We start from the raw sequence: 27,367 nt of genomic DNA on the forward strand, positions 1-27,367 counted from the left end.
CTAATCAAGAATATTTTTAGGTTTTTTAATTTCAAATTACACACCAATTGTAATGCTCTATTGTAGCTGACACTTTAAAAATGGCTTTATCAATTGACTTGCAACAATGCTGCAACACAAAGTGTTTTATTAAGGTGTTGGGACACCACATCATTCCACCAAAACATATTTGATGAGGAAATATTTTCCATTTTGATGATTTCAATTGGGGTGAGAACTGGGCCTGCTCAGCATTTTCATGCCTGTAACAGAGCAAAATAGGATGTTGCTTAATCATACTAAAGAATCTACATTTGTTCTCATTTGTTTTCCTTTAATATGTCATCTTTCTGTACAGTGTGTGCACTGAACTGCTGCATTGTGTTAATGAGTAATGCTATAGAGGAAAGAAAATCATTCTCCCACTAGTTACTGAATCTACTAATAGCATGCAGAACAGTACATTGTTGTGATGATCAGTAAGCCAAACATGATTTCAGTGGTGTTGCTTTTCATGTGGAGCAACCATTGTTGGTTAAAAATCTGTATTTTATAGGTTTGTCAACTGACCATAATTCCAAATATCCAACTTGTTCTCTCTTGTGCACCTAACAGAATAATAAACTGCAACAATATTGTGTTTTTGATTAAATCATGTTTTATTATTCCTAATATTAGATGTAGATACACAAGTCAACAAACATTATTTTCGATTTGTAATGAAAATGCTCCACAGCACACTGACATCGTGTGGAAGGGTCTGGTATTACAGACACGTACCTGAAAATGGACAGCAGTTATAAGTTTTGCAATAAGTTGCATTAGTAACAGTAGTAGTAATAGTAACAACAGTAGCAATAATGTAATAATAGCAATTAATAATAGTAGTGGTATTAACAACTCTGACTTACAGAGGAAGAAACAGACATTCGTCAAAAGTAATGAGAAATGAAGGTAAGTGGACAGGCTTATCAAATGCTGCAAGACAGACCACTGGATGAAAAAATACAAGCTCCCACTAGACAGCAAATACCCTGCCTTCTTCTAAAAAAGGAAGCTCAAATTGTCACCTGTCTGTTTTCACTCATCTTATACTTAACAAGTAAAAGTTTTTTTAAATTCATTAAGTACTTCACTGATAAAAGTACTCTCATAACCAAAAACTCATTTCTTTGACATCAATAATACATACTTTCCACGTTCTGGTCAAAGCTCACCAGTAGCACAATGTTATTTTAAAAGAATGCCATATGCAACATCGAATCACAGCCAGCTGAGGACATTTCCACAAGACTGGATTGCCAGGTTCATTCTGCATTAAATATACAGTACAGTATTAATGTGTGAGTGTGTGTGAGAGAGAGAGAGAGAGCTCGCATACAGTATGAGAAATATTTTTGCTTCACATGACCAATTTGGCCAAACTAATTTGAATCATTCACATTCAAATGAGCTGATAAGAAAATACACTGTGTGACCTTTAAACTTGAACTCCCTAACATCAACTGGATAATGTTTGATGTCCAGTGCAGAGAAAAGGTAGCAATAGTCGCTAAAAACAGCTCATCCACAAGGGACAAATGACTCCTCCATTCAAAATTGTGCACAATGTACGCTAACTGCGTTGGCTCACTTATGTATGCAATGACCTTATTAACTTGGTTCCTAGATCGTAGCTTAGTTTAAGGCTACACAACCCAAGATACAAAGTCCCACTGACAGAGACAAGGCAGTCAGTTTGATCAAGTGGACCAGGTGTTGTCCACTGAACCCAGTTCAATTGTGGGTGTTCAGATATTTCTCTTCTGACTTGGAGGGTCTCTGATTTGAGCGATAGACCAGTGGTTCCACATTCATTTGGGACTGGAAAATAAGTCCAACCTGTTTAAACTGCAACCAAATACAAGTTTACTTCCAGCTGTTTGTGTTATCACAACAGTTTGGTGTGAAATTCCCGTGGACTAATCGGCCCTCCAAGGCATGGTGTAAGATGTAATAAATTACAAATAATTGATTAGTTGCAACCTTCTTGTAAGATAATCCATAAAACTCTAAAATTCAGAATTGTTATCCAGTAACTTCCTGTTGCATTTTGGCAGTTAGAAAAGGCAAATTAACGATTTACGTGACTGACTACAATAACACTTAACAACCTCATTTCAAACATGAACCATATTTGAGGAAACTAAAACACCTATCATTTCTTTTACATTAACTATATTGGATTGCCATTCTGTTGTTTTGGATTATTGTAAATGCCAATTACATATATTTAGCTGCTCTCCAATCCTGAATATGAAGTGGTCTCATGTTTTCAGAGTACATCAACACAGAAGACATGGCAACGATGAGACACATACAAGTATAAACCCACATGAAGTCATGCCACATATGCAAGAGCACAAAGCTCGTTGAAGAGACAATTTACGACTTTTCCCTCTGCCACCGCTGGTTAGCAGAGCTTTTCATGGTTACTGTTCATTCATATTGTACCTGCATATATAATCCACTGACATACATTAGATCATTGCCACAGGGCACATTTTTATCACTGATCTTCGTTCTAAGAAAGCTTCCTTTAAGACTGTTCCAATGGAGGGTGGGTTTGTAAAAAGGGGTTCAGTGTATCTGTTGTGGGTTCAAGTAAGGCTCAGTACACCTCTCTCTGTCAGGTAGCACATAAAGTGCGTTCTTCACTACCTATCCAATTTCACTTCCACACCCCTCACTTCACCTGTTATGAGACCTGTCAGCTGTCCATCTGTCCTGCTTGCGTCCCCGTGGTCTGCCACAAAGAATGTGCTTCAGCTTATTTTGTCTACAAACTGCCCCCATGCCTTCACGCCAGTAGAGAGAGAGAGAACGGAAATAGACATTAGAAGACTAAAACAGAAATAATGAAAACGTCTTGAGGAACTTCATTGGTAATGTCAGCTTACATATAATAAAAACCAAAAGCAAAGAAAAGCAAATTATATGAAATCATTCCTGTAATATTATTTTGTGTTTGTGTTAATGTTTTCGTCTGCATTTTGCGCACCGAAAAGCAGCATTCATCTGGCCACGTTTGGTCAGGAATAACATAAACGTGCAAAATCCACAGCACCACAACTCACACACACACACACACACACACACACACACACACTAGAAAACTAATCTTCTCTGCTTTGTACAGGAAAAAAAGGAAGTCGAAAATCAAGCAGAAAAGATCACTCAAAAGAAATAATCAAATACAGGCAAAATTTGAGATAAAATAAAAAATAAAACCACTTATTAAATATATATATATATATATCATTTTCCCAATGAAACTTGTGATCACTTACTGCACACTGCTAAAATTTAATGAGCTTTATTTTTTTTCTCGAAACACCTCATAAACTCATTCCTAAAAAAACAAAATAATACATACAAGGGCAAGCCCAACATTCTCCACTAGTTTAACCAAATTTGTTTCTCTCCACAACATGAATCAAGATTATCTACTGTCAAATTAATTAGTTTGTTTTCTCAAACCAGCAATAGCAAAAGATAAATAATAATAATAATAATGATAACAGCAATAACATCGTTCAGGTTAATAACATCAATATCAAGAACAGAAAAAGAGAGAGCGCTTGAAAGTGGGGAAATAAAACCAGCGTGCACCACAGTGGAAAGCCACCCTCCATCATTTTATTAGTGACACGGGATCAACACGGCTCAGCTGAAGACTTACTGAAGAGAAAATATTCATGGTGAAGGAAAGCCGTTTTGGTGGATTGGAACTGAACTGGGCCTGAATCCCGGCTAATGCCAACCACACCTGCTACTGACTCAGAGTAATAAACTCTGCTGGTTGGGTGAAATTGGATGAGGGCTTTCATTGTTTGGTGCAGCTAAATATGAAATATGGATTTGGTGAACAAAAAAGTAAATGATAGATAAAACTGGCAAGAGAGAGAATCAGATAGAAAGAAAAGTTCTCTGTAAGCCACATATAGTAGCTGTTGACAAAATCCTTGGGGCCTGCGCTGAGAGCAGCATGTTTGTGTGACCTGTTTGTATTTTCCTTTCTGCCTGCTTCAGTTTGTTGAAATTTTGACAAATGTAGTTTCCATCAATGATTTTACAAGTGTTCTATTTTTTCTTGCCAAAGAAGCTGAACCTCTTCTCACGATCCTTGTCTTTCCCATCTTTATTGCGCATGGTAACACCTCCGGCATCCCCTGAGCTGGGGGAGATGGGAGGCATCGTCATGGCACGGCTGAGGGCCCGTGGACCTCCTGGCGAGTCTCCTGATCCGGTTGGAATAGAGCTGAGGATGGAATGGATCCAGGAGCTCATTTCCACCTTTAGACAGTCAAAAAAAGCTTCAGTATACATCACCATTCAGGCAGAGTTACAGCACACCAACAAGTTTTATACAAACATAATTTGTATTTAATTGTTTATTTTAGTAATTATTTTTTATAGATCTCACCTCATCCTTTGCTTGGAACAGGAACTCTTTTCCATCTCCTAGCCTGCAGACACAGTGTTGAAGAGGTAAATCATTAGTCAGGGATAAGCTATAAAGTCTAATACATCTCACTATTTCACCATCTTCCTGGTATTTCATCACAGCCTCTCATTTTACTAGCAGGAATCCTTGTTCAGAGGTTTTTAGTTGCCAAATCTCTTCTCACCTGAGCTTGAATACATGTTTCCTCTTCTTATAGTCATTGGCTACCTCACACACAGCCTCTCCGAGGCTGATGGGTACTTCTCCGTGGTATGGAATGCCATTGCTAGCGCTCTTGCCGTCTTTATAGAAACCAAGACTTCCTTTTCTTAGGACACAGTACACATTCTGCCATGACCTAAGGGAGCAAAAAAAATAAAAAAATAAACAGGATTAGGAGCAGCATGTGTTGCACATAAACAGTCAAACAAAAGTACATATATCTTTTAACATATACACCTTTGAAAGAGATTAACACTGTAAAAAGATTTTTAAAAAAGAAATTTAAAACATCTGATAAAATAAGGTAGAGACATGATGCTGGAGTTCTACAGCATATTAGATTGAGACAGTAGTAGTAGTTTTCCAGCAATTAATTTTTACAACAATTTTAACTAAAATCAAGTCTTCATTGGCTGGCGTCTCTGATGTCTATTTTAATGCACTTGACCAACTCCCCCCATAACAACACTCACCTGGTAGCTGCCTTTTTGCTGTGGGACTCCATCTCCTGTTTTCGACAGAGCATCCCCTCCATGGTTTCTGGCTCGGACTCTGCTCCACCCCTGCTTGGTAACGTGGCAGAAGGATCAAGGCGAGAGGATGCCAGCCCACTGTCCCTACCTGGACCGTTCACCGACTCAGACTCTGAGCCCTGTGGTTCAAACCGGAACATGAATGGTGGTGAGGAGGTAGAAAAACACGTGATTGGATGTACGCAGTGAGCAGCAAAGCAGCCATTCACAGCCATACATGAAAAGCCATGATGACGCTTGCTTTGACGGTACTGTATGATTACCTGAGATAACAGCATAGTGTGGGTTCAGAAGGTCCACATAATCACACAGTACACAATATTAAACAGGACAATTATAGTCACTCATATGGGGAAGACATACAATTAAAATAACCATAAATATGGGAAACATGCATGCTACACTGAACATGGGTAGGTAAAAGTCTACATTTTCAAAAATATCAGAACGTTCTGAAGGAACCTGATTTGTTCGGAACAGAGGCAGATACAAATGTGCAATGTAAATATTATTATTCTTAAGATAATCTTTGCCTCTTCAGTCAAGTCTCAGTAATTTATTGAGCAACTGTAAATTAATAAATGATAACCCTACAATGTAACACACAAACACAGACAAAAACATACATGAACACACTCTCAATTACAGTTCAACTCTCTAAAGCCTTAGATCCTCCACATCTCTTAGATGAAGTATTCTAGCTTTTATTTACCATATGAATCTGAAATACGAAATCCACATACAATAGGACTCAATTGCGACAGGAGTAGAAAGCATTATCAGATAAGGAGACGTTTGTGTTTGTCTTTTTTCTATAAAGAGCTGGTAAATGACCATCAAATGACTTTCACACTCATCACAGGAAGTGTACACATATAGGGACACACTTAAACAAGCTACATATAAATTAGCTTTGAACAGCTACAATTATCACCACATTTACAACTCTGGGCTTCACATTTACAGTCACTCCTGTCCTGGTCAATATGAGCACATATACAACAGCAGACTTCAACATATCTGATCCATGAAAACAATCTGTTTATGAATCAGCATCATGCCTTTACACAGCAGTGGGACTCATTAATGAAACTGCGGAGAGCATGAATAAATAAAGCAATGGTTTGCATCTGTGATAGAGAGCAATGGCTTCTCAATAGAAGAAAAAAAGGCACTGCAGTTGACCAGGAGCTGAGCGGAGGCTGTGAAGTGGGCAAGGGGAAGCTACAACGCTGACCACAGCTTGGTACTCACACGCTCCGGCTGCTTTGGCTTACACACACGTTTAGGATCTGATTTCTTTCCCACTGACAACGATAGCGATACTGACTGCTGGTAAAAATGCAATAAGAAATTGTTAAGAAGTCTTTGTCTGTGGCAGAAACGTGAAAGTTAGTAAATGGGTTACACTTCTAGAACTTCAGAGTCATCACCATTATAATGGGCTTCTAATAACCATAACCTGTGTGGATTAACCATAAACTGTATGTAGCTCAGTTAATACAGAAATGGCTCCTTTTCTTTGACTGATTCTTCTCTGTAGTGTCAGACCTAAACATACATTTACTTCTGCTTTCCACAAGCAGCCAGTGTAGATTTCCATCAAGTCTGAAACACATGAAGGCACCAGGTGCTTATTTACACCTGCCAGGATCATGTAACATGCATGGAAGTTTACTGTATCCTACCCAGATCCCAACCCCCTCCTCACTGGTGCCCTGTCCAATTGAATCAGGGTTCCTGAGGTGGTGGTTGAGTTTCTTCCTCTGCCAACCTGATTCTTTTCAGAAAAAGTGCTTCCACACTACAAACTCATTTGTCAAGTATCATCAGCAATACCTATCAGCAAAATGTTGCTGCTTATCCTTAATATAAAATGTTGATGATATATAATGTTTCCAGGTATTTTGCTTGAATTAACATTTCATAAATGACACAAGAAAGATAATTCTTTCAATTGAATAATAGTAATTAGATGACAAGGGACTATGTACCAAAACAACACTGCTGATTGGAGTAGAACAGACAGAGACAGGACACACACTCACATACACTTACACTATGTATTATATGTATGATATACTCACAGTTTTGGACTTCTTTTAGAATTTGTATATTTAACGAAATTCATGTTTTGATAGTTTTGGCTGTAATGTAATATTAGCAAACCTTTGGATGTGCACATCTCATGGCAACATTAATGTCAATTACCAGTTGTTGTTTTTTTTCAGTTCTCTTTCTCCATTATACTTGTTAACACAGATTGAGTGAATACAAATCCATGTCATAATATAGGAGATGAGGCAAGACAACATGGAAAAGACATTATAGGACATTACATGCTAGAGCCCTAAGATAAAAATTACATTGGAAACCTGGTAAAAAAAAATTACTCTGTTGCACCACAGAGCAGAAATGCTATTTTAAACACATTTAAAGCATTTAGCTCTGTAATACATGTCTCACCTGCGATGTGTCATTGTCGCTGTGTACTCCATTCACTGACACCGACTGATTGAGCGTGGTCTGGTCCAGACTGGTTCTGCGTTTGAGAGCGAGGGAAAGCATGTTAATTAAAAAAACAAAATAAAAACAATGTCTGCAGATACTACACACCAGCACTGTTCTGCTCGACCAGATCTCCCCTTTGGTTTACCTGGCTGCAGAATCATGTGCATGACTTTCTGTCTCAGACTGTACAACTTCTACAGGGGGCGGTGTAGGGGGTCGCCGTGCTCTCTCCTCTTCCTCTCGCCTCCTCTGGATCTCCTGCTCCTCAAGCTGAAAAATGAGAACTCAGTGTACTATCTAAACTTAACACCTCATGAGTGAGGGAAAATCAATGCCTACATTCATAAGTAAGTGCCGGACATCCTCTACATCCTGTATCTACCAGGTCACTCAGAACAACCCAAACCATTCTTAAATCCACATAAAATTTTGACATGTGATTTAAGTCATCTCTCTACTTACTGTAGTGAGTTTCTCCAGCAGAACAAAGCGGTCTTCCCAGGCTGCAGCAAGTTTCTCAAAGGCCTCATGGCGCTTAATTAGGCTCTCTACCTCATCCACATTTGCACCCAGCTCTGCTGCTCGCACCAGAGGTTCTTGCCCTGCCAACCAAGACTCTGCAACATAGGCATCGCGTCCAAACTGCAACACCTCCAGCACTGAGATGCAGAGCGAAGGGGAGCAGAAGACAGAGAGAAAAACAAAGAGAGAGAGTGAACAAATAATGAGATTTAAGAACTTTTGTAATCAACACCAATCAAATACATGTAAGCACACATGCTTTGTAGAATGTCAGGTACCGTGTGTACCTTGTACTGTAGCATTGCGCTGTTTACCTCACAAGTCTTGACAGAGGAATAAATTATGGCTGCCATGATAACTTTCTTGAGTTGTACTGTACAATCTTATTTCCAAGTTGTATAAATTAGTGTGTGGTGTCTTTGTGTCTAATGGGCCTTCAAACTGGCCATATCTGTTTGTATTTTATCTGCTACCTTTATCCTGCGTGTCCACACCAACGTATCCCTTGTTGTTTTTGCCATGGTACTATTGGATTGAATGTGCCCTTATACAGACACTATAACATGTTAAGCATGCATACCAATTTGTAAATGGTCCATCTTGTCTTGCCACTTTTTGTTGATCTTGTCTCTCTTTTCCTGGAGTTGAGCCAGTTTCTCACGAATCTGTGAACCACGGAACATTCAGTAACAAAGACACATGAAAAGACTGACATTAAGTAATAACCCACAATGAGCCATTAAATATTACTCAGAGCTGGGTTTTTTTTGCAAATATGCATTAATATGACTGCAGATAACAGTGAAAGTGACCCATTGCACAATACCTCATCAGCTGCATAGTGATTATTGTTAATGAGAGTGTTTCCCATCTCAAAACAGGCAGTAAAGCTGTCTGCCCTGGTCTCAATCTCTGACTTGATGTCCTGATGATTGGCAATGACCAACCCTGCAGAAGATACATCCCTGGGAAAACAGAAAGGAGAGAGAACTGAGATTTAAATATACTTGTAACACTGATTATAGCAGCATTCATTACGGTAATTGGAAAATTGAGCATAAAATGACATTCACCTGGGGCTGTCATGTGCATCAATCTGCAGGTTGACACCGTCCATCCAGAGCATGAGGTCTCGCACCATGTTGAAGAAGCGGAACTTCTCCACGGTGTCCAGCAGGAGGAGCCTGCGGGTCTGACCAGCCTCGAGCAAGCCTTCCCAGGCAGAAGTCACAGCATGTTCACTCCTGTTAATGTCATCAGCTTTCTCCCCAGCATAAGCCTTCTGCAGCCGTGCTGCATCATCTTGCACCTGGTTCACCTAGGAGGTCAAAGAGGAAGAGGGGACATTCAGTTTTCTATTCACATGGCTCTCTTAGAATCTCACATGAGAACAGACAGCTGACCTGTCCACTTAGGGCCTGGATGTCATTTTCAAAAGTGTTGTGCTGTCTGTGTAGATGCTGAACAGTGTTCAGATCACGGCCAAGGTCGGAAGGCAGCCCCTCCCTCTTCTCCTTAACACGTCCAAGCACCTCCATGGCATCCTGATGGAAGCGGTGTAACTCATAGGAGGCTGCCAACATTTGTGTGCGTGTGTCAATCAGCTCCAGCAGATCAGCCCAAGCCTCATTTAACCCGTCCTTCCACTCAGCCACACTGGCGTTTTCAGGATGACCCGACTCAATCAGGTCATCTGCCAACCCATTTACACCATCTACACGCTCTTGGCCGATGGTGCTGGTGTCACGAGCAAACTCCCGGAACTTGTCCCTCAGCATCTGTAGAAAGAAAAATCAGGGCAAAAGTGGGAAACATAATTAATTTAGCTAAATTTCCCTGAGCTTCAGTGTCTCCAAAGCATGTGACTGAGGAAAAAAAAACTCACTGTGACATGTTCATAGTCCTGTCCTAGTTCATGGGAGCCAGCAACCACCTCCCTCTCAGCAATCCACTGTTCCAGGTCATCCACCTCCCGCTTCAGCTGGGTCAGCCGCAGTCTCTCTTGAAGCCGCCCACAACGCTCCTCAGCGAGGTCTTTCAAACCCGCATACAGCTTGTCAACTTGGGCTTGCCGTAAGTTGATTCTCTCACTGTTTACATAAAAGAGAGACATATCAGTGGTTGTGGGTGTACAACTTTGTTCATAAGATGACATGTGTCACAGTTGACAGTTCAACATTCAGATGTATTTGCGCTCTCTCACCTCTCTGGGTGTTCACTGGTGACCATGAGGCGGCTGCTGTTGGCTAGCTGGTGAATGGTTTGGGCGTAGTCTTCAAGTGCCTGTTCCAGGCTCTGGTGCTTCTTGACCATCACTAATGCACTTTGCTCATCCTGGGAGACAAACAGGAAATGATCAGGTTTTCTCAAGACAGAAGATTTTAAAGAGCAGCACTAAGCAACTCTATGTCTTATTTTGTCTCGTCTTACCTTGGCTTTTTCCTCTGACATCATGTGTAGCTCTTGCTCTCCCATCCAGGCCTCCGCCTCCGCTGCATCAGCATAGAACTGCTGGGCGCGATTGGCCTCTATTAGACGGGCATGACGCTTGTCTGTCTCGGCAATCAGCTGGTCCCAGAGGTCCCTCAACTCAACAAGGCGTTCCTCTAGGACAGACTGTCTCTCACCATCTACTTGGCTCTGAGTCTTGCCTCGTCTATGGATGTCATTGATGCGAGGCTGGTGGCCCTGGATCTCCTTCTGCAATGTCTAATTCAGAAAACAGAGAAGGTGGGTTGGCAAATTCTGAGCCTCACATTTGCCTTAGGTCTATACTCAGTGAAGATTTTGTTTAATAATTTAGGGATGGCAATGAGTGTTAGTCACCTTTATCTTTCTTTTAATTACCCTGCATTACAACAGTTTAAACAACAGTACTATTAATTAATCACTTCATCATTGCATGTTAAAAAATACATTTTCTTATCACTGTACCTGGTTCTTCTTGATTAGCAGCTGTACGGTGGGCAGGTCTTTTCCATGGTCTGTGGAGGTCGCCAGGGGCATCCTCTCTTTCACCCATAGCTGAGAGAAAAACAGAAGAATGAATAAAACATGAGCATCAGGCAAAGCAGGATACAGTAGAAACACTTACTTACTCCATACTTCTATATCTAATTTATGCCGTCAGTCAGGACTCACAATTTCATCCTCCAGATCTCTGTTAAATTGATGTGCTTCTTTGGAGGCGAGTAGCTGCTGTCTCCTCAGTTTGAGAGGCTCCTGAAGGTTGGAGAAGTTGTCAGTGACACGTCTTTGCTGACCATCTACCTCAGCGAGTCCAGCGTCCTCCTGGGATAGGGCCACAGCCTGAGACTGGAGGGACTGCACCTCCTTCTCTCTGACCTCCATCTGGTGCTCCAGCATCTATACAGGGACAGTACAAAGATGTAAGACAAGAAGATATGACATTTGGCAATCTCTACTAAACAGATTGGGCCAGTTCAACCACATGCACTCCGCTCAGCAAGTTCAAGATTTATAAAGTATCCTTAAAATGAAGTGCAGATTAAATTCTTTAATTATTGTCCATAGTTTTTTTTAGGTAATCTTCTTGATACATGATGTTTTGTATGATATTATATTAAAGCTCTGGAATACAGTATTTCTTGACAGCAAAGATGGCATAGATTGTGCTTTGCTTGCAGTGTGGTCTACCTGGTGCTTCTTGAGCAGGATGTTGACACTGGTCAAATCTTTGCCATAGTCATCGTTATGCAGCTGACTCTCAAGGTTTTTCAGCCAGACATCCAGAGCGGAGCAGCTCTGCGTAAAGAGTTCTGCCCGGTTAGCATCAAACAAGCACTGGGCCTTGGTGCGGGTGGTGCCCTCCAGCTCCTCCCACTGACGCTGTAGGTCCTCCAGGGTTTGCTGAACAACAGGTTTCAGCTCCGGCTTCTCCGCCACCAGCGCCTGACCCTCCTGTTGGAGACAGCAAACAAGCACAAGTTATAATTTACGTTAATTTAGCTGCTTTGGCAATCAGTGCTGGCAAATTGACCCCAGTGTAAAGAAAAATTAACCAATGAAATGCTATCTAGCCTTCTTGATCAGCCTACCCATTAACAATAGCATCAACAGGCAGATGAATGGATGTATTGTTATATATAATATATAAGATTACATTTGGGAATGTGTTTACTTATTATTGATAACAATTAATATAAAAATGGCCACACCTTATCAATTTTGTCTAGCCAATTTTTGTTGGAGGCCAGCTCTGCCATGAAGGCCTGATGTTTCTGCCACTTGCTGTGAAGATTTCTGGCCTCATCATAAGACATGTCCTGTGCCGTCAGCATCTTTTCATTGATCCACAATGTGAGCTACAGAAAAGAGAATAGCAATATGGAATAAGCATTGTTTTTAATACTATTATAAAGAAATACAAGTGATTAACACAAATTCTATAGCTTGTTTCTTATGATTAAAGAAGCAATATATATTCACAATACTCAGTAACTTTCACATATTATCCCTTAAGCATCTTTACTTATTTATTCATTACGCTATTATTTAATTGGATTTAAAAAATATATTTTTACCTCCTGTCCATCTTGGAGGAAGTGCTGAAGTTCACGGTTATCCTTAAGCTTTGTCAGCAATTCATTTGCAGCCTCCTTATTCTTAAAATGCCTGGAGAAAATGAAGGCAAATGCTAAATGAGCCACTCTTCAAACATCAAATTAAATGGAAAAACTATTAAAACATTAATAGGGTTTTTTCTCCCTTTTTTTACTTTTGCTCTAACCTTTCCTGGATGGAATTAACTTTTTCCTGGATCTTATCAGAGTTTGCATTACAGTCATTAATGAGGCGCCGTCCGGCCTCCACCACACCAGTTATCTTCTCCTCACTGGCCTCTGTGGTAGTGAGGAAATCCTCGTGTTTCTTAATGGCCTCTTCTGCTCCCTGAAGACTGGTGGGCATCTCTGTGTGGGACAGCACATACTCCTACACAGAGAAGAAAGGAATGTTAAATTATTTTTTTTAACATTTTTTATATGCAATTATCTAATTCCAATGATTTTTTGCAGCCTGTTAGCTCACGTGATATATTGAGATTAAAACACCAACTAGGGATATACTGATGAATTCAAACTAGAACGTACAACAAATATAATTTCTTGTTCTTTTCAACAATTTACATTTGCTTTGAATCCCTACTCTTAGGTTGTTGCAGTCCTTACATGTCAATGAACTTTAATTTCCTCTTACTTTAATTTTTGTGCCACTTAGAACTATGATAGTAGGTCTCTTGATTTTGTGACATGAAAATAGACCTAGTATTGTGGCCTACACCATACAGATGTAGACCTATGGCCCACTTACACTGCAGCTTACTTCTCTCCTCCCAGTTACTCTGAATTAAGAGCTAGCTATGTGACAACACATAACTGGGCACCAATGTCAAAAAACCCACCCCACCCACACAACCATAATAAACATTAATATAGTATAATAATTTAAATATATTTCTGAAACCAGAACAACATTCTTGTGTTGCACTTAAACCATTGTGGGAACAGTGTTTTAGTTCAACAAAGACAAATTTAAGATTGGACATTATTAAATAAAATAAAAAGCATCACAAAATTGCTTAAATTGGTTTAAGATTTAATTAATTTGATTAATTAATGAATTACTTTTGATTAATTGAGATTATAAATATGATGATTTTGCAATGTAATTCAGCACATTTTAGTCATGTAGAGAACAATAGCAGGGACAAGAGTGCAGATGGTCTGGTGAGAATTTTAAATTAGATTTTTCATAGTTACTGATGCTCTGCTTAAAGACTTTATCATCCACTTAAATTATGCAGTATTATATAGTATTTCAGGTACACACAGTTATTTGGCTTTGAATTTGGCACAGCTAGACTATAGACTGTGCCAATAAAGCTGTACATTGATATATGATTTTTATTACAATGAGGCCATAGTTCTCTGGCACAGGCATCAATTCAACAGTGTATTTTCCTAACCTGGCTGTTGAGGAAAGCCTCTGCCTGCTTTGCATCTCTCAAGAAAGTCTGGAAGTCAAAGGCTTGGGCCAAAAGACTGTGGCGGTTCTCCCACATGCGACGCAACTCATGCCAGCCAGTGTCCAGTGCCTGGAGCCTCTGGGCCAAGAACATGTACTGGGCATCTGTCTGACCTTGGGTCACCTCCTCACCGACCGCCCGCATCTTCTCATAGTCATCCTTATAGTTATCCACCTCATTCTTAATACTCTCATGCTGGGCTAGCAAACTTTCAGCCTCAGGCAGAGAGGTGGGAATGTCCTCTGAGGCCACGGCTGTCTGGGTGCGGGATAGCCAGGACTGGAAGTCATCCAGATCCCTAAGGAAGCCCTGCAGTTTGCTGGCTTCGCCCAATGACTCTTCACGCCGCTTCATGGTGGCGTTCAACTCCTCCCACACCTCTTGAATCTCTGCCAGGTGTCCTTGGATCTCTCCAGCCTGATCTGGATGTTCCTTGGCAAGCTTTTCTGCCTCGTTTCTCAGGTCATCCAATTTTCCCTGAAAGGACATGAAAAATTATTTAAATGCAGAAGTGATGACAAGATACCTCAACATGAAGCCCAAAATAAGCCTACTATTAATTTACCTGATTTTTAGATTATTTATTGCACAGTCTGTTCTGTTCCCATCCCTCACCCGTAAGTCACTGCATGTGACCTCTCCATACCTGAATGGCCTCCAGGTCCCTCTCCATGCCAGTGAGTTTGCGTTGCAGTGCCATCACTCCAGCCAGGTCATTGCCCAGGCTCTGAGTGGATTCAATCACCTTGGTCTTTTCCTTCATCCAACTTTGGATCTCATTACACTCCAAGTGGTAGTTCTGGATGTTAAGGGCCGACTCTAGGCCTTGTTTCTTTTGACCAGCCAGTTGTTCGAACTCCTTCCATCTAGGGACCACACCAAATATTTAGGAAAAAAATGCTAACCACAGTGCTCATTGAGTACAAATATTTTTCTGTGTGAAGCAGTGGGTTTTACTAGGCTTTATATGTTGGCTCTGACCTGTTGTTCAGTTGGTCTCGTGTCTGGTGGATTTGGTCTTTGCTACAGTTGTCGGAGCTCAGCAGCTGCTCGGCCACCTGGTTCACATCAGTGACACGAGTGCCTAGGTTGTTCATCTCAGGTTCCAGTGTCTCAAATCTGCAGCCATAAATAATAGACCAGCATCAATTCACTCATTCTGAAAAGTCTCATCTAATTTAGACTAGATATTCCATAGATAATAAAACTATTAGCAACATTTTATATACTTTTAAGAACAAGATTAGAGTTACAAAATGACGTATTGATGATTGTGAATGTTGTCACAATTTTAATCTTCTACCTCATGTGTTTGATTTCACAAATGTAATTATTTGAATGGATTCTTAGTTCAGTGTCTCCAACTCGAATAGGTTTTGAGGGAAAGGAACATTCACCTTTTCCCTTACACCCAGACTAACCTCTGCTGCACCACCTCTAAGTCCTCCAGCTTGGTAGGGATGTCCATGCCATGTAACCACTGCTCCTTTTCCTCCACCCAGAGCTGGCAGGCACCAGCTTCACTAAACATGCGGTAGAGGGCCAGAGCACCTTCCAGAGCCTGGCGCCGAGCTACTGACAGAGACTCCAGTTCTTCATAGCTCTGCTCAATAGCAGGCAAGCGACCATCCACCTACAGTCAGCAATAAACAATAATTTAGTAGTACAAAACAGCATGTCATCGTTGAAGAAGTATGAAAAACAAAGCACACACACCTGAGGGAAATGTACATAGGCCTCTGGCAGTGCCTGTGCCTGCTCATGAAGGGAGTCGATGAGGGGGTGGTGGCTCTGGATCTCCTCCTCTATCTCCCTCTGCTTGCGAGCTAGAGTTTGGGTGGAGAACTCATCGTGGCCTACCTCCTGACTGGACACCTGTCTAAGTGTCTCCATGATCCATGCCTCCATGTCACTGGCATCTGTTTGAAATTGGTGCAGGGCCACCGCTTCCTTAAGACTCTGCTCTCTGAGCTTAGTTGTCTAGGTCAGGGAGAACAAGAAAAAAACAATATAGAAAATATCTTTATACTGTGCAAATACAGATACAAATAATTGATCACCACCCACCTCCTCCAGATGTGTCCACTGTGCACGAATGTCTTGAATCCTCTCAGTGACCTCTGGGGCTCCAAAGTGTCCCTCCTTAACCAAAGCTTCTCCAGAAGCAATGCTGTTACTCAGGGGGCCATAGCGGGCTGCCATTTCATCCCTGAAAGCCTCATGTTTGCTGAGCAGGTGAAGGGCAGACGTGAGGTCACGGCCACAGTCTCCACTGGCCAGGATCTGCTCCTGCTCTCTGATCCAAGCTGCCTCCTCTCCGACATCCCACAGGAACTGCCACAGGCGGCGCGAGTCCTCTAGCCGCTCTCTGCGCTTCCCAGCAAGCTGACCAAGCTCCTCATAGGCTTGACCAAGCAGGTCAACCTTCTCACTAACCAGTCCCGGCTCACATGGTTTATAGGCTGGCAATTAGAAAAGGCACATACATGGCACTTAGATATTGTGCACAAATGGACTACAGCTGCATGGTCTTTACAGAAAATATGTTTGAAGACTCACCCTGTTCATAGGAAGTGAAGCGCTTTGCAGCTCCCTGCACTGCCTTGATCCTCTCTGCCTGAGCTGAAATGTCAGCCTCAACCAGAGTGTGCTTCTGCAGAAGGTCTAACACATCATGCAAATGTTTGCCACTGTCCGGAGACTGTAGACGACCCTGAAACAGACAGAGAACGCAGTCCAGTAGAATATTTGGTTTTTTCATCCTCAAATTTTTTTTAAAAACCCTCTAAACTCTGTTTGCAACAGCATCCACAAGGTAGGAAACTAGGTTGGGAATTGTGTCCAACTACAGGATGTGTGAAGAGTGGCCAACATTCCTGGAAAAACCTTTTAAAACAAAATATTTATAAATTTTGAATCATAACCATTTTATGAGCTATGCTCAAATTTTAAATTTAAAAACCAATAATAATAGCTGACAACAGAATTTCAACAATCTGTAGCTTCAGACCATTACTCAAATGACAGCAGAGAAAATTTCTCTAATCTGGGCCATTAGAGCAGAAAGCAATTAAGTGACAACAGGACATTGTGCTACAAACACATAAAAAAACAAATAATAAACTGTATACAAGCATTCTAATTATATGGTAATGGCTGACTGAATCACTGAGACATTAACAGCACGATTCCACCAGTTTATACTCTTTCTCAATTGAGAAATGTAAAGAAAACCTCAAATGCTAACAGGTCAAAGCTCAAAGGATTTAGCAATAGTGCTCTATTTGTTTAAAGGTGGTGGGTGAGTGGTACCATGCAGTGGTAACGTTTGATCTGAGGCAGAGGAGAGAGGCATACATGCTACTTTTTAAACAGTTACAAAAGTTTAAAACAATTAATGATTACCACCAAAATTAAGGTAGCAGAAGCTGAATATTTTGGACGCCTATACAGTGCATTCACTGGCTCACTCAAGAAATTAAACCTACAACTACAAACACCTTTTATGACAACTAGTAATCTTACATACCCTCTATTAGAGGTCTAACACCATCATTTCAAATAGTTAACATGTGCACTGTGAAAAATTAAGTACACTGAATGATGCTGCAGACTGTTTAAGCATTTGAGTCAGGTGGTAACCTGGGTAATAATCTACTTCACTGGCAGCCAAAATATAAAATGCTGTGTACATGGCCATCAGGCAATTACATTTGGCAATTACCAGACTGGCAGAATCAAACTGAATTAATATCACAGCATGTGGGAATGGAGTCACCAGATTTAACCATGTAAGGGGAAAAGCCTACCTCAGCCAACAATGCCAACAATGACAGGTAACACCGCTGAGGCTAGGCCTGTAAAAAAGCTAATTACTGCTGTTAATGGTCCTCTGATAAGTATTGACACTAAAGCTGCCGAGGAGTTATGTGAACAACAACTAACTTAAATGAGAGGATTAGGAAATTCCTTTTTGTTGATTAAAAACAAAGCCAACAAAATGTAGGAATGCAAAGCAGTAGTTCAAAGCGAGTGTAAGCCTGCTTTGTGTTGAGTCGGTCAGTACCTTCATGTCTGCCATCCAGTCCAAGATGTAGCGCATTTCTTGAAACAGTCTCTGTAGGTCACGATGGGCATTCAGCCTCTCTCTGCGTGCAGCCAGAAGCTCTTTCAGGTATTCCCAGAGTCGAAGCACGTTATCCCTTCGGGCAGTTATACGCCGCACATCATGGTAACTCTCTGCTTCCAGCTCTTTGGCAACAGCCTCCACAGCAGCCACACGCTCCCAATATGCCCCAATGTCTGTCTCAATTGCCTCGTGTTTACGCGTGGCAGCTTCCACTGCTCCCAAGTCAGTTCCAAAGTTGTCCTAATAACAGAGGAAAATTAGCTTATCACAGTAAAACTATACAACATATTCAAGTCAGAAAAAAGAATGCATCTGTAGCCACACATTTGTCTGTTTTTGATAACATTTTCTTTTACTACCTGAGACACCAGCCTCTGGTTCTCACTCAGCCATGTCTCCCGCATAGCCGCTTTGCGGTCAAAACGTGCAGCGAGCATCTCCAGCTTCTCCTGGCGAATCAACTCATTTCTCAGTGCCAGCTCTCGTTCATGCTCTGCCTTTTCCAGTCGCTCCCATGCCTGCCACACCAATGAAAACACAGGAAGTTGGTAACATCCTGTAACTAGGATACCAATACTGCATACATGATGTGGCCAATTTTGTGAAACTCTGTTAACTTATATAGTTGAAGATATATTAATAGTTGATGCTGTGGTCTACAAAAATCAATCAAGTGAACATGAACATTTTCCCCAAAAGCATGCAACAAGCTGCTTATGCAACATATTATAACATATATTAATATATTGATTACATCACATTATGAAACATGGCTTTCATGTTTCAAGATGGAACACAATTTCCAGCGCTTTCTAGAGCAGCCCATACCTTATTGATGTCAGAGATGAGTTTACCCTCTCTTGGCATGTAGACCTTCTGATTGTTTGCTCTCATCTTGCTCTGGATAGTAAAAAGGAGAACCTCCAAGTTTCCTTTCTCTGTAAATCTGTGGAGACAGACACCACCTCTGTTTAACATACTGTATAGCTTCACACTTTGGATCATAATGGATAACAAGCATTGGGTCATTCACTTGGTTATATTAACCCAGCTTTCTGTTACTCACTTGGGGGGTTTCTCCACAGTCCGGTAGGAGTTGAAAGCCTGGAGCTGGTTCTGCACGGCACTCAGTGAGTTAGCTAGCTGCCGATCATTGAGCGTCACTATGGTCTGCTCAATCCACTGCAGCAGCTCTGAGGCCAGGGTCTCATACTTCTCTATCAGCTGGTCAGCCTCAATAGCATAGTCCAGCACCTGCAACCGAGAGAGATCTGTGAATCAAAGCAACTGGTGGGAAAACACTCAATGTACATGTAGTCACTGTTTTACTCACACATGGATGTACACACACACACACACACACACACACACAGCTAACCTTGCCAATTCGTTTGCCCTCCACTGCCAGGGCTTTCATCTTGGAGAAGTAATGGTAGTAGGTAGCCACATAGGTAATGATAGACTTTTCATCAGGCTGATCAACATTAACATCTGAAAAAAAGACAGCATGATCATTCTACACCTGAACTCTTACCCCATTTTTTAATCTACCTGCCATAAAATGCAGCATGCGCAAACAACACGTTTAAGTTTGGCTCTTAAAACAGCCTATATGAGGAGTTTAATAGGTGGCACATTGTTACCATCTTTGGACATGCTTTTTGTGATGTCAGTGTAGCTGACATGTGATATAGTGTTGTCTAAGCTACAATTAATTCCAGTAATCCTCCATACTCTAACACCCATCAATCTGTTTCGGGCAACAGGCACCAGCTTAGTGCCTTAGTGGGCAGTGTCAGGCTGTCAGTGTGACTTACACTAGAAATGTTTCATGTTTTTGTGGAGGCTTTACCCACTCACCCTCTGGGTCCAGCAGCTTGGTAAGCCCCAGTTCCTTCTCAGCCACATTGAAAGCATTCTGGAGATTGTAGTGAGCATTGGACCTCTTAAGGTTGTCAAACTCAATCAGGTCGGGTCTGCAGAGGCCAGGGAACAATTATGGTTTTAATAAGAACAGATTACAGAGGAGAGTAAGGTGCAAGAAAATGGCAATATCATTCAGGCGGATGTATAGCATCGCCTTCTTGTAGTATACAGAAAAAAAAGTGATGTCCACTCCAATACATGTCTGTATTTACAGACCAGGGTGCATTCAATAATCCATTGCATTTAGGTACAGTCATCTGCATGCAAACAGGCATTTCATCTGTGTCTTACTCAAGCTGCTCCTGCCAATTATTGCTTATTCTTGATTGAATCATGTTTTCACTTTGAGCTTACTTAGGCATTTGAGGGGTATAAAATTGGTTTGGGGGCCTGTATATTGTTAAAGCTTTAATGACCAATAAACATGAATTGGCATTCTGAAAATATGTGAATGAGGATAAAAATGGCTATTTTCTCTTTGAGGTTCAGTGACCATGTCCTGAGATTTGCACAATAGCCATGAAACCTTTTACTCCACAGTATGTCCTTAATTCATGAAACATAAGACATTACGTTGCAGATACTTTAACAATGGGGGGGGCACGGTCTGCTGTGGTGCCGCGTTCATGTATCAAGTATCACATAGGCATTATTTGTAAAGAGCAATGCTCTCTGTTCCATTTGGCTCAGGAGTTTGGGCTACATCTTTCAGTTCACAGATCAATTTTAACACAAGCACTTGATGGCACCATTACCAGCAGGGTGTGCCATTGAGTTGCCAAGCAAGGCTCTTTATAGAAAATAAGTGGGTTATTATTTCTGTGATCTAGGTCATCTTACTTCCAATTTTTATTTTCATCCTTTCGCATGCTGCAGACTGAAGGATGGGAGGAGTAGGAGGAGACCTAAAATAAAAGGGGATAAAAACACCCCAGAGAAGTGGGATGGTACTACGACAGGTGCTCCTCATTTGGCAAATAAAGAAAAAAAGAGGGGGTAAAGATACTGAACACCTTTGTGATTTGGAGGATGACTATCTAAAATCTTTGCTTAAAAGAAAAGACCTGTTATTAATTATATTCAAGTATATGCCTAACAGGGGCCAGTTTTATTGTAGTAGGTAACAAGTACAGGAAGAAGTCAATGACCTGTGCTTGTGCACGATGGCATTGAACGCCAGACCATCTCTCCAGCTGGTAGTGAAGTTGTGGATGTTGACATTGGGATATCTGCAGAGGCCAGATCAGAAGTCATTAATCATTAACTCAACACAGCAAAATTCATCAGTAACCACTTCAGTAAAACCACGAATAGCATAAATGGTCAAATATAACTTCAACATGTTGACAGTATTTATCCTGTGTGATTAAGCCCTCCCTCTGTCTCCTTTCCCATTGCTTTCTCACCCAGCAGTTTTCATTTGGCACCAAAGCAGCAGGGCATCTTTAGCTGATTTTTTCTCCTTGTTGTCCTCTGTCTCCACACTGATGTCCTGGATCTGTCAGCAGAGCATTCATTCAGTTTAGACTGTGCCTACATAAGTTTACACAATTCCTACGTGATTATACTTTGTAATATTATTACTGTAAACTATTACATGTTAGTACATTACACTAAATTTCAGGAAGAGTTAAAATTCACAAGTAATCACAGTGAGTTCATGGCTAAAATATTAGCATGAAGAATTACCTTGTGATTCACACTGCAGCAGCATTAACCTCTATTACCATTTACCATCAGCTTGCCTGAGGATGGACAGGGCTACATGCAGAGACCTGAGGTCCCAAAGCCAAACTCACTCTTTGAAAGAGGTTAAGCAACGTGGCAGCTACGCTGAGAGGGGAATGAGCAGAGCTCCACAAAGCTACTCTAGATGTTACCTGGAAGCGAAGGATGATGGTCCAGATGAGACCCAGGGTGAGTCGGTGATTCCCATCCACAATGTCATGTGAGCCCATGTTTTCTAGATGGACTTTTTGCTCTTTGAGAAACTGCAGGGCTTTATCAACATTTTCCAGGCAGTGGATACGCATGCGGCCCTTAGTGGGCTTTGGCTGTGGGGAGCAGAAGAAAAAGAAGACCTATGTTGAAATTATTGAACAAAAGTGATCACAACATACATGAAGAGGAAAGGAAGGCAGGAATTATAAAAAGAGAAAAACAAGTAGAAGCAGGAGGAGAAGTAAATCACACTAATAGAAAGAAGAAATGAAGCGCATGATTTCTCCTTCCTTGTAGTGCAGGGTGAGGGTCATGCTGAAGCCCTGGGTCAGGGTTCGGACAGAGAGGGGTGGTTTCTGTGTGATACTGACCAACTGTTCTCCTGAGAGCACTTCCAGAAGGCGGATTAGCATGCGGCCATCGCGCAGGTCAGTGTACAAGTCACCAATGCGACAGGTCACTCGGCCTAAGTGAGAGTTTACCCATTTGGTGAAGGTCTTCTTCTGTACTGCTTCACGCTCATCTGCAAAGGACACAACAGGGAGAGAGGGGCTGAAGTCACATTACACCAAGATTACAACTGACTCTGCTGACTAAGATGCCACTGGCCTCAAAATCATTACTGTCAGACTTACAAGGAATCAATTTTCCTCTAAACAATGTAGTCTCCAACTTTCATCACTTCTGAGAGCAGACAGGTGACAGTAAATCATAAGGACTTAAACCCTTGTCCTGAGCAGTTAATTTCACAGATAAGCTATGCCATTAAGTTTCTAGGATCACTGTATTGACAGCTTAGTGAGAGGTTTTCACTCTTCAGACCAAAGTTTACTGCTGGCCCTGCTCATGTGTGCATTGCTAATTACTCTAATTATGTGAGTTTAGAGGAGAGAAAAGTGACAATGCAATATTACACATAAAGGCAATGACATTTAGTGAGCATTTCAGCTGTTTCTTTATTGGAGCAGGACTAAAAAAAAGAATCACAATAAATTAAGCTGTAACAGCAGCTCAGACATATGGACCAGGGGAGTAAGAAGCTAATCCTACTCCGCCACCTAACAAGGTGACCTCATTTCGAGGACACAAGGTCTCCCTGCCGTTTGAAAACACTATTCTAGCATTGTACTTAATGCACTGCACCCACACAGAACAACCCTGAAGCAGACAGAAAATAGATCAGAGGAGCAGCTCTGTAATAATAAGTTAAACAAAACCTACTTGCACCAGCATGAAATGAAATATAATGGTGAAGATGAAGGTCTCTCGTAAAACAATGCAAATGCAAATATTTATTTATTAGCATTATGTTGGTACTACTAACATTAGCCCATCAACAAGTATTTAAATGTTGTCAATGTATTTAATGAATGCACCAATTCAATTTGTAACGAGCTACTGTAAACGTTCAAATGCAACACTATCCAAAGCTGAGACTTTCAACCCAAAGGCAAGGTCCAAATATCAAGGCTGTTCATGTAACAGTGAGAGATTGTGAAGGGCAGCAAGTTTAATATACAGGCTAGTCATTTTAAAAGTGATCCATGAGATCAAATCACAAGGTCAGGACACTAATGTCAGTTCTTGTGGAATTTTAAAAAACAATAACAAAAGGATTTGTTTGCACTGAAAGTGATTGAAATCGGTTTAAGTGTCATAAAAGTAAAGCTATCGGTGGCTCGGAAAATATTACTGTTTAGTTAGTTTAACTAATAATAATAATAATAATAATAATAATATATTAATACTAAGCCACTCCAAAAAAAAATGTGCAATGAGAGTTGAACAATTTGAGGTGTCCAAAGACAGCATGTTGTGCAATCAACTACTCTACCAACGGTCGGCTAAAAAAAGAACTGATTTTGAAATTTCACAAAAGCCTTCTAGGGTGGAGTAATGCACCACAGGACGTAACGTTTGACCTGTTGTGAGCTGAAGATGCTTCCTCTGTATCTATACTCTACTACAGAGGTCCTCTTTTGAAATAAGCAATACAGATAGCTTCTTGTAATGTTGTACTTGAACAGACAATTAAGTTTCTAAAACAAAAGTTAAAAGACTGTCACAGCTAATGTTTTTAATACGATTAAAATACTAGACTCAATCCCCTACAGCTGTGACCTCTGTATTTTACCTCACTGTAATACATTAAAGGTCCCCTGGGGAGTTTTTGGCCTCTAGTGGCCCTGTACAGAGATATTTTTCTTTACATATTGTTCATCAGTGTTCCACAAGAATGCACATGCATGCCACAAGCATCAGGGCGGTGTAGTACAACTTTGTGCCGACTGTCCCCATTGGGACTCACATTTCAGTGTTTTGTGACCATCTTACAGCCTTGAAATTAAAATATCAGGTTTTCTCACACCATAAAAAAACATCACTAAAATGTGTTTGTTGTAATCTTAGCTCAGTGATAAAATGCCATTGCACTGTAGATCACTGCTCTGCACCAGATCTGAGGGCAGCAGAACGACACATGTAAGTGGTAGCAGAAGAAAATGGAGAAAGCAAAAGGTGTGTGGCATTGTTTTCACTGGCCTACTAAGTCACCTTTACCTGCTTGTAGCATGAATATCTTTGACAGCCGATTTGGATGTATGCTTGTAGAATACAGTAACAAGTTCAAATCTAAATTTTAAAATAATACCTTATTCTCACACAAGACTGCAGAATGATAGTTATTGTTATAGTTATAGCATGATAATTGTGTTCAATGGGTGCAACTATAAAGTATCATTTACTGATTATGTCTCACCCTGACCTGTTCTACCTCTCTTTTCCTGCTTGAGGGCTAGGTAACAATTGGGGAGGGCACATGCATTACAGACAAAGAGTTCAATAGCAGATAAATCTATACGTCAAACACACAGCACAATGAGACGGACATGTTGGTCTTAGAGAGATTACCATCTGACTATGGTAACTATGCAGATAAACGCAAAGAGATTACAATAAATAGGTGCAAAAGTGCACACATGAATCAACACGTTTTATGAAAAAGGCACCAACAATGTGTTGTCTTGTCTTTTCAAATCTCCAGATTCAGCACAAATATATAACTGAAGTTTTCATTAACAAGACAAAAAATAGGTGGCTGTACAAAGATATTAATTTAAAGCAGGTGACTATAGTCATGGTCTACAGGCATATTTGGAGGACTGGAGCTGAGGCACAAACAGGCTTTTCTCTGCTATCCCAGCTATCAGCCCTGTTGTCTCCTGGATGTGTGTGTGCTTTTTTCCTAGTTTACCTAAACTCAAGGATATCAGACAAACAAGAGAATGTTATGGCATCACACTCAAAAAGCTGCTATCGGTCAAACAGCCCTGCTTTAGGTTAGCCCCGGTTGGTCCTCTACATACTGCAATACGGTGTGCTGGTTGTTTGGGGTTTTTGTTTGAGTTTTTGGGGGTGATACCATTTATCACATTCTCAATTCAAGACCTGACTCTCACTAAACCTTTGTTTCTCTCCCTAACTCTCATGTGCCACACTAACAGATTATTCCATTATTAAAGGACAACTAAGCCAGCAGAGGTGGATTACTGTGCCAGGTGAGGTACAGTGGAGGAAACTACATTCCTATTGACGCTTGGTCATGTTGTGACAACACCCAGCACTGAGGAGGAGGCAGTGAGACAGTGGGCAGGGGTCCTAAAGAAGAAATGCTGCAACCGTGCTGGTGCAGCGCTGCTAATAACAAGGCTACTGAACAAGAACACAAGACAGACAAACACAGACATCAGCCTCTGACGTGTTTGCTCATTATTGCAAGCAAACACAAACTTGTCATCAGTTGCGGCTACGGTTGAGAAGGGCAAAACTGGTGCAGCTGTTTTCTCTAACAATGTGACATTTGTGGATTGTGTTGTTAGTGCATGGGAGGATATGGCAACTGTAATGTTTGTACATCCAGGTCTAAATGGTTTATGGTTCTTTTTTTACTAACCTGTAAGAATGCTAGTCTGCAACAGAAAGCTTGTTTATTTTTAACAGAGAGTACCCTGATAGCTGAAGGTGAGAAAAGGTTAAGAAAACCGGGACTATGCCTCCTCTATATTGTCAGATGTCTTAAGTCGCACGTCACGCAAAATACCTGCAGAGCCTGCCAACATTGTTATATAGGACAAGAGAGAAGAGTGGGAAAATATAAGCTTTGGAAAGCAAGCCTAGGAATAGTTAGTCTTACTAAGTCTTACATAATCTTATCTTTTTTTGACAAAAACATCCCACTATAATGACTTTCCACGCCATCCTTGAAACATGGCCATTTAAAGTAATCTCCCACACTAAAATGCAATGTGCCAAAGTCAGAGGCTGCAAGATGTGATAAAACTGCCTTATATACTTATGTTGACATGCCTGTAATCCAGCTCAAAATAGATATTGGCTGCTCTGAATATTATATGAATCCTAGCAAGTAAACACTATGCCTAATGTGGACTCAATCAACTACTTTATTTTTCTGAGAGATATTTTTCTACAAAACATGTTAAAATGTTGAAACTGGACTCTACCACTAAATTACTTTACAGTATGTGCCTTAAAAGTCCAATGAGACTAGAATTAAATATATTCTTATTTAAATTAAGACATGAGCATTTATAACTGCTTTAAAACTCCCCTGACTATCCTGGAGCTCTACCTGTCCTTGAGACTGACTGTGTATAAGCTAGAAAAACAAGTGATTAAAATTGTCTATGCCATGTTTTTTCTCCATTGTTTACTAATGGCAGATCAGAACCAGTGGTTACAGGCATCACTGAATGTTTCAAACGCATATTTGGGCATGTCCAGTCACTTTGAACATGTTTGTCTCTGGTAGTAAAGTTTAAGTATATGTCAGGGTGGGGGGGTGTTGAAGGTACTGGGGCTTAGCTCGCTGCTGCTCTCCTATTTAACCCCCAAACAAACCTGTGCACTGTTGATAACAATGATTATCAGCAGGTAATCTGAGCAAATATGCCGCCAGACTTAATCCTGTCTGTGTGGCTCATAGTCACTAGGATCGTGTTTGGTGATAAAATGGAGATAGAACATTCTTACAATGGTGGGCCAAGGATTACGCA

General features: G+C 40.9%; 1 protein-coding gene across 5 annotated transcripts in view; it reads right to left on the reverse strand.

The window, feature by feature from the left end:
- Positions 1 to 614: 614 nt before the first annotated feature.
- The window catches only part of LOC122888453 (spectrin beta chain, non-erythrocytic 1), a 54,442-nt gene continuing 27,689 nt past the window's right edge, over positions 615 to 27,367 (reverse strand). For 3 of the 5 annotated variants that reach the window (XM_044222916.1, XM_044222915.1, XM_044222917.1), the window contains 38 exons: positions 22,667 to 22,818; positions 22,235 to 22,408; positions 21,761 to 21,852; positions 21,503 to 21,583; positions 20,289 to 20,404; positions 19,807 to 19,919; positions 19,495 to 19,682; positions 19,257 to 19,374; positions 18,788 to 18,946; positions 18,366 to 18,668; positions 16,859 to 17,012; positions 16,367 to 16,761; positions 16,016 to 16,279; positions 15,721 to 15,932; positions 15,281 to 15,418; positions 14,946 to 15,165; positions 14,240 to 14,776; positions 13,004 to 13,206; positions 12,798 to 12,888; positions 12,432 to 12,578; positions 11,911 to 12,174; positions 11,395 to 11,619; positions 11,188 to 11,277; positions 10,684 to 10,962; positions 10,457 to 10,587; positions 10,139 to 10,343; positions 9,657 to 10,031; positions 9,327 to 9,571; positions 9,080 to 9,218; positions 8,834 to 8,918; positions 8,194 to 8,390; positions 7,877 to 8,001; positions 7,687 to 7,762; positions 6,475 to 6,552; positions 5,161 to 5,339; positions 4,650 to 4,823; positions 4,445 to 4,487; positions 615 to 4,314 (listed from right to left, as the gene is read on the reverse strand). In XM_044222916.1, coding sequence (XP_044078851.1) covers positions 4,102 to 4,314; positions 4,445 to 4,487; positions 4,650 to 4,823; positions 5,161 to 5,339; positions 6,475 to 6,552; positions 7,687 to 7,762; positions 7,877 to 8,001; positions 8,194 to 8,390; positions 8,834 to 8,918; positions 9,080 to 9,218; positions 9,327 to 9,571; positions 9,657 to 10,031; positions 10,139 to 10,343; positions 10,457 to 10,587; positions 10,684 to 10,962; positions 11,188 to 11,277; positions 11,395 to 11,619; positions 11,911 to 12,174; positions 12,432 to 12,578; positions 12,798 to 12,888; positions 13,004 to 13,206; positions 14,240 to 14,776; positions 14,946 to 15,165; positions 15,281 to 15,418; positions 15,721 to 15,932; positions 16,016 to 16,279; positions 16,367 to 16,761; positions 16,859 to 17,012; positions 18,366 to 18,668; positions 18,788 to 18,946; positions 19,257 to 19,374; positions 19,495 to 19,682; positions 19,807 to 19,919; positions 20,289 to 20,404; positions 21,503 to 21,583; positions 21,761 to 21,852; positions 22,235 to 22,408; positions 22,667 to 22,818 — 6,980 coding nt within the window. In that variant the 3' untranslated portion in view covers positions 615 to 4,101. The remainder of the gene's footprint in view (positions 4,315 to 4,444; positions 4,488 to 4,649; positions 4,824 to 5,160; positions 5,340 to 6,474; positions 6,553 to 7,686; positions 7,763 to 7,876; positions 8,002 to 8,193; positions 8,391 to 8,833; positions 8,919 to 9,079; positions 9,219 to 9,326; positions 9,572 to 9,656; positions 10,032 to 10,138; positions 10,344 to 10,456; positions 10,588 to 10,683; positions 10,963 to 11,187; positions 11,278 to 11,394; positions 11,620 to 11,910; positions 12,175 to 12,431; positions 12,579 to 12,797; positions 12,889 to 13,003; positions 13,207 to 14,239; positions 14,777 to 14,945; positions 15,166 to 15,280; positions 15,419 to 15,720; positions 15,933 to 16,015; positions 16,280 to 16,366; positions 16,762 to 16,858; positions 17,013 to 18,365; positions 18,669 to 18,787; positions 18,947 to 19,256; positions 19,375 to 19,494; positions 19,683 to 19,806; positions 19,920 to 20,288; positions 20,405 to 21,502; positions 21,584 to 21,760; positions 21,853 to 22,234; positions 22,409 to 22,666; positions 22,819 to 27,367) is intronic. The other 2 variants (XM_044222918.1, XM_044222919.1) reach the window with 1 other exon arrangement.

This window comes from Siniperca chuatsi, linkage group LG14, assembly GCF_020085105.1.
Source record: "Siniperca chuatsi isolate FFG_IHB_CAS linkage group LG14, ASM2008510v1, whole genome shotgun sequence".
NCBI classification, from domain to species: domain Eukaryota; kingdom Metazoa; phylum Chordata; class Actinopteri; order Centrarchiformes; family Sinipercidae; genus Siniperca; species Siniperca chuatsi.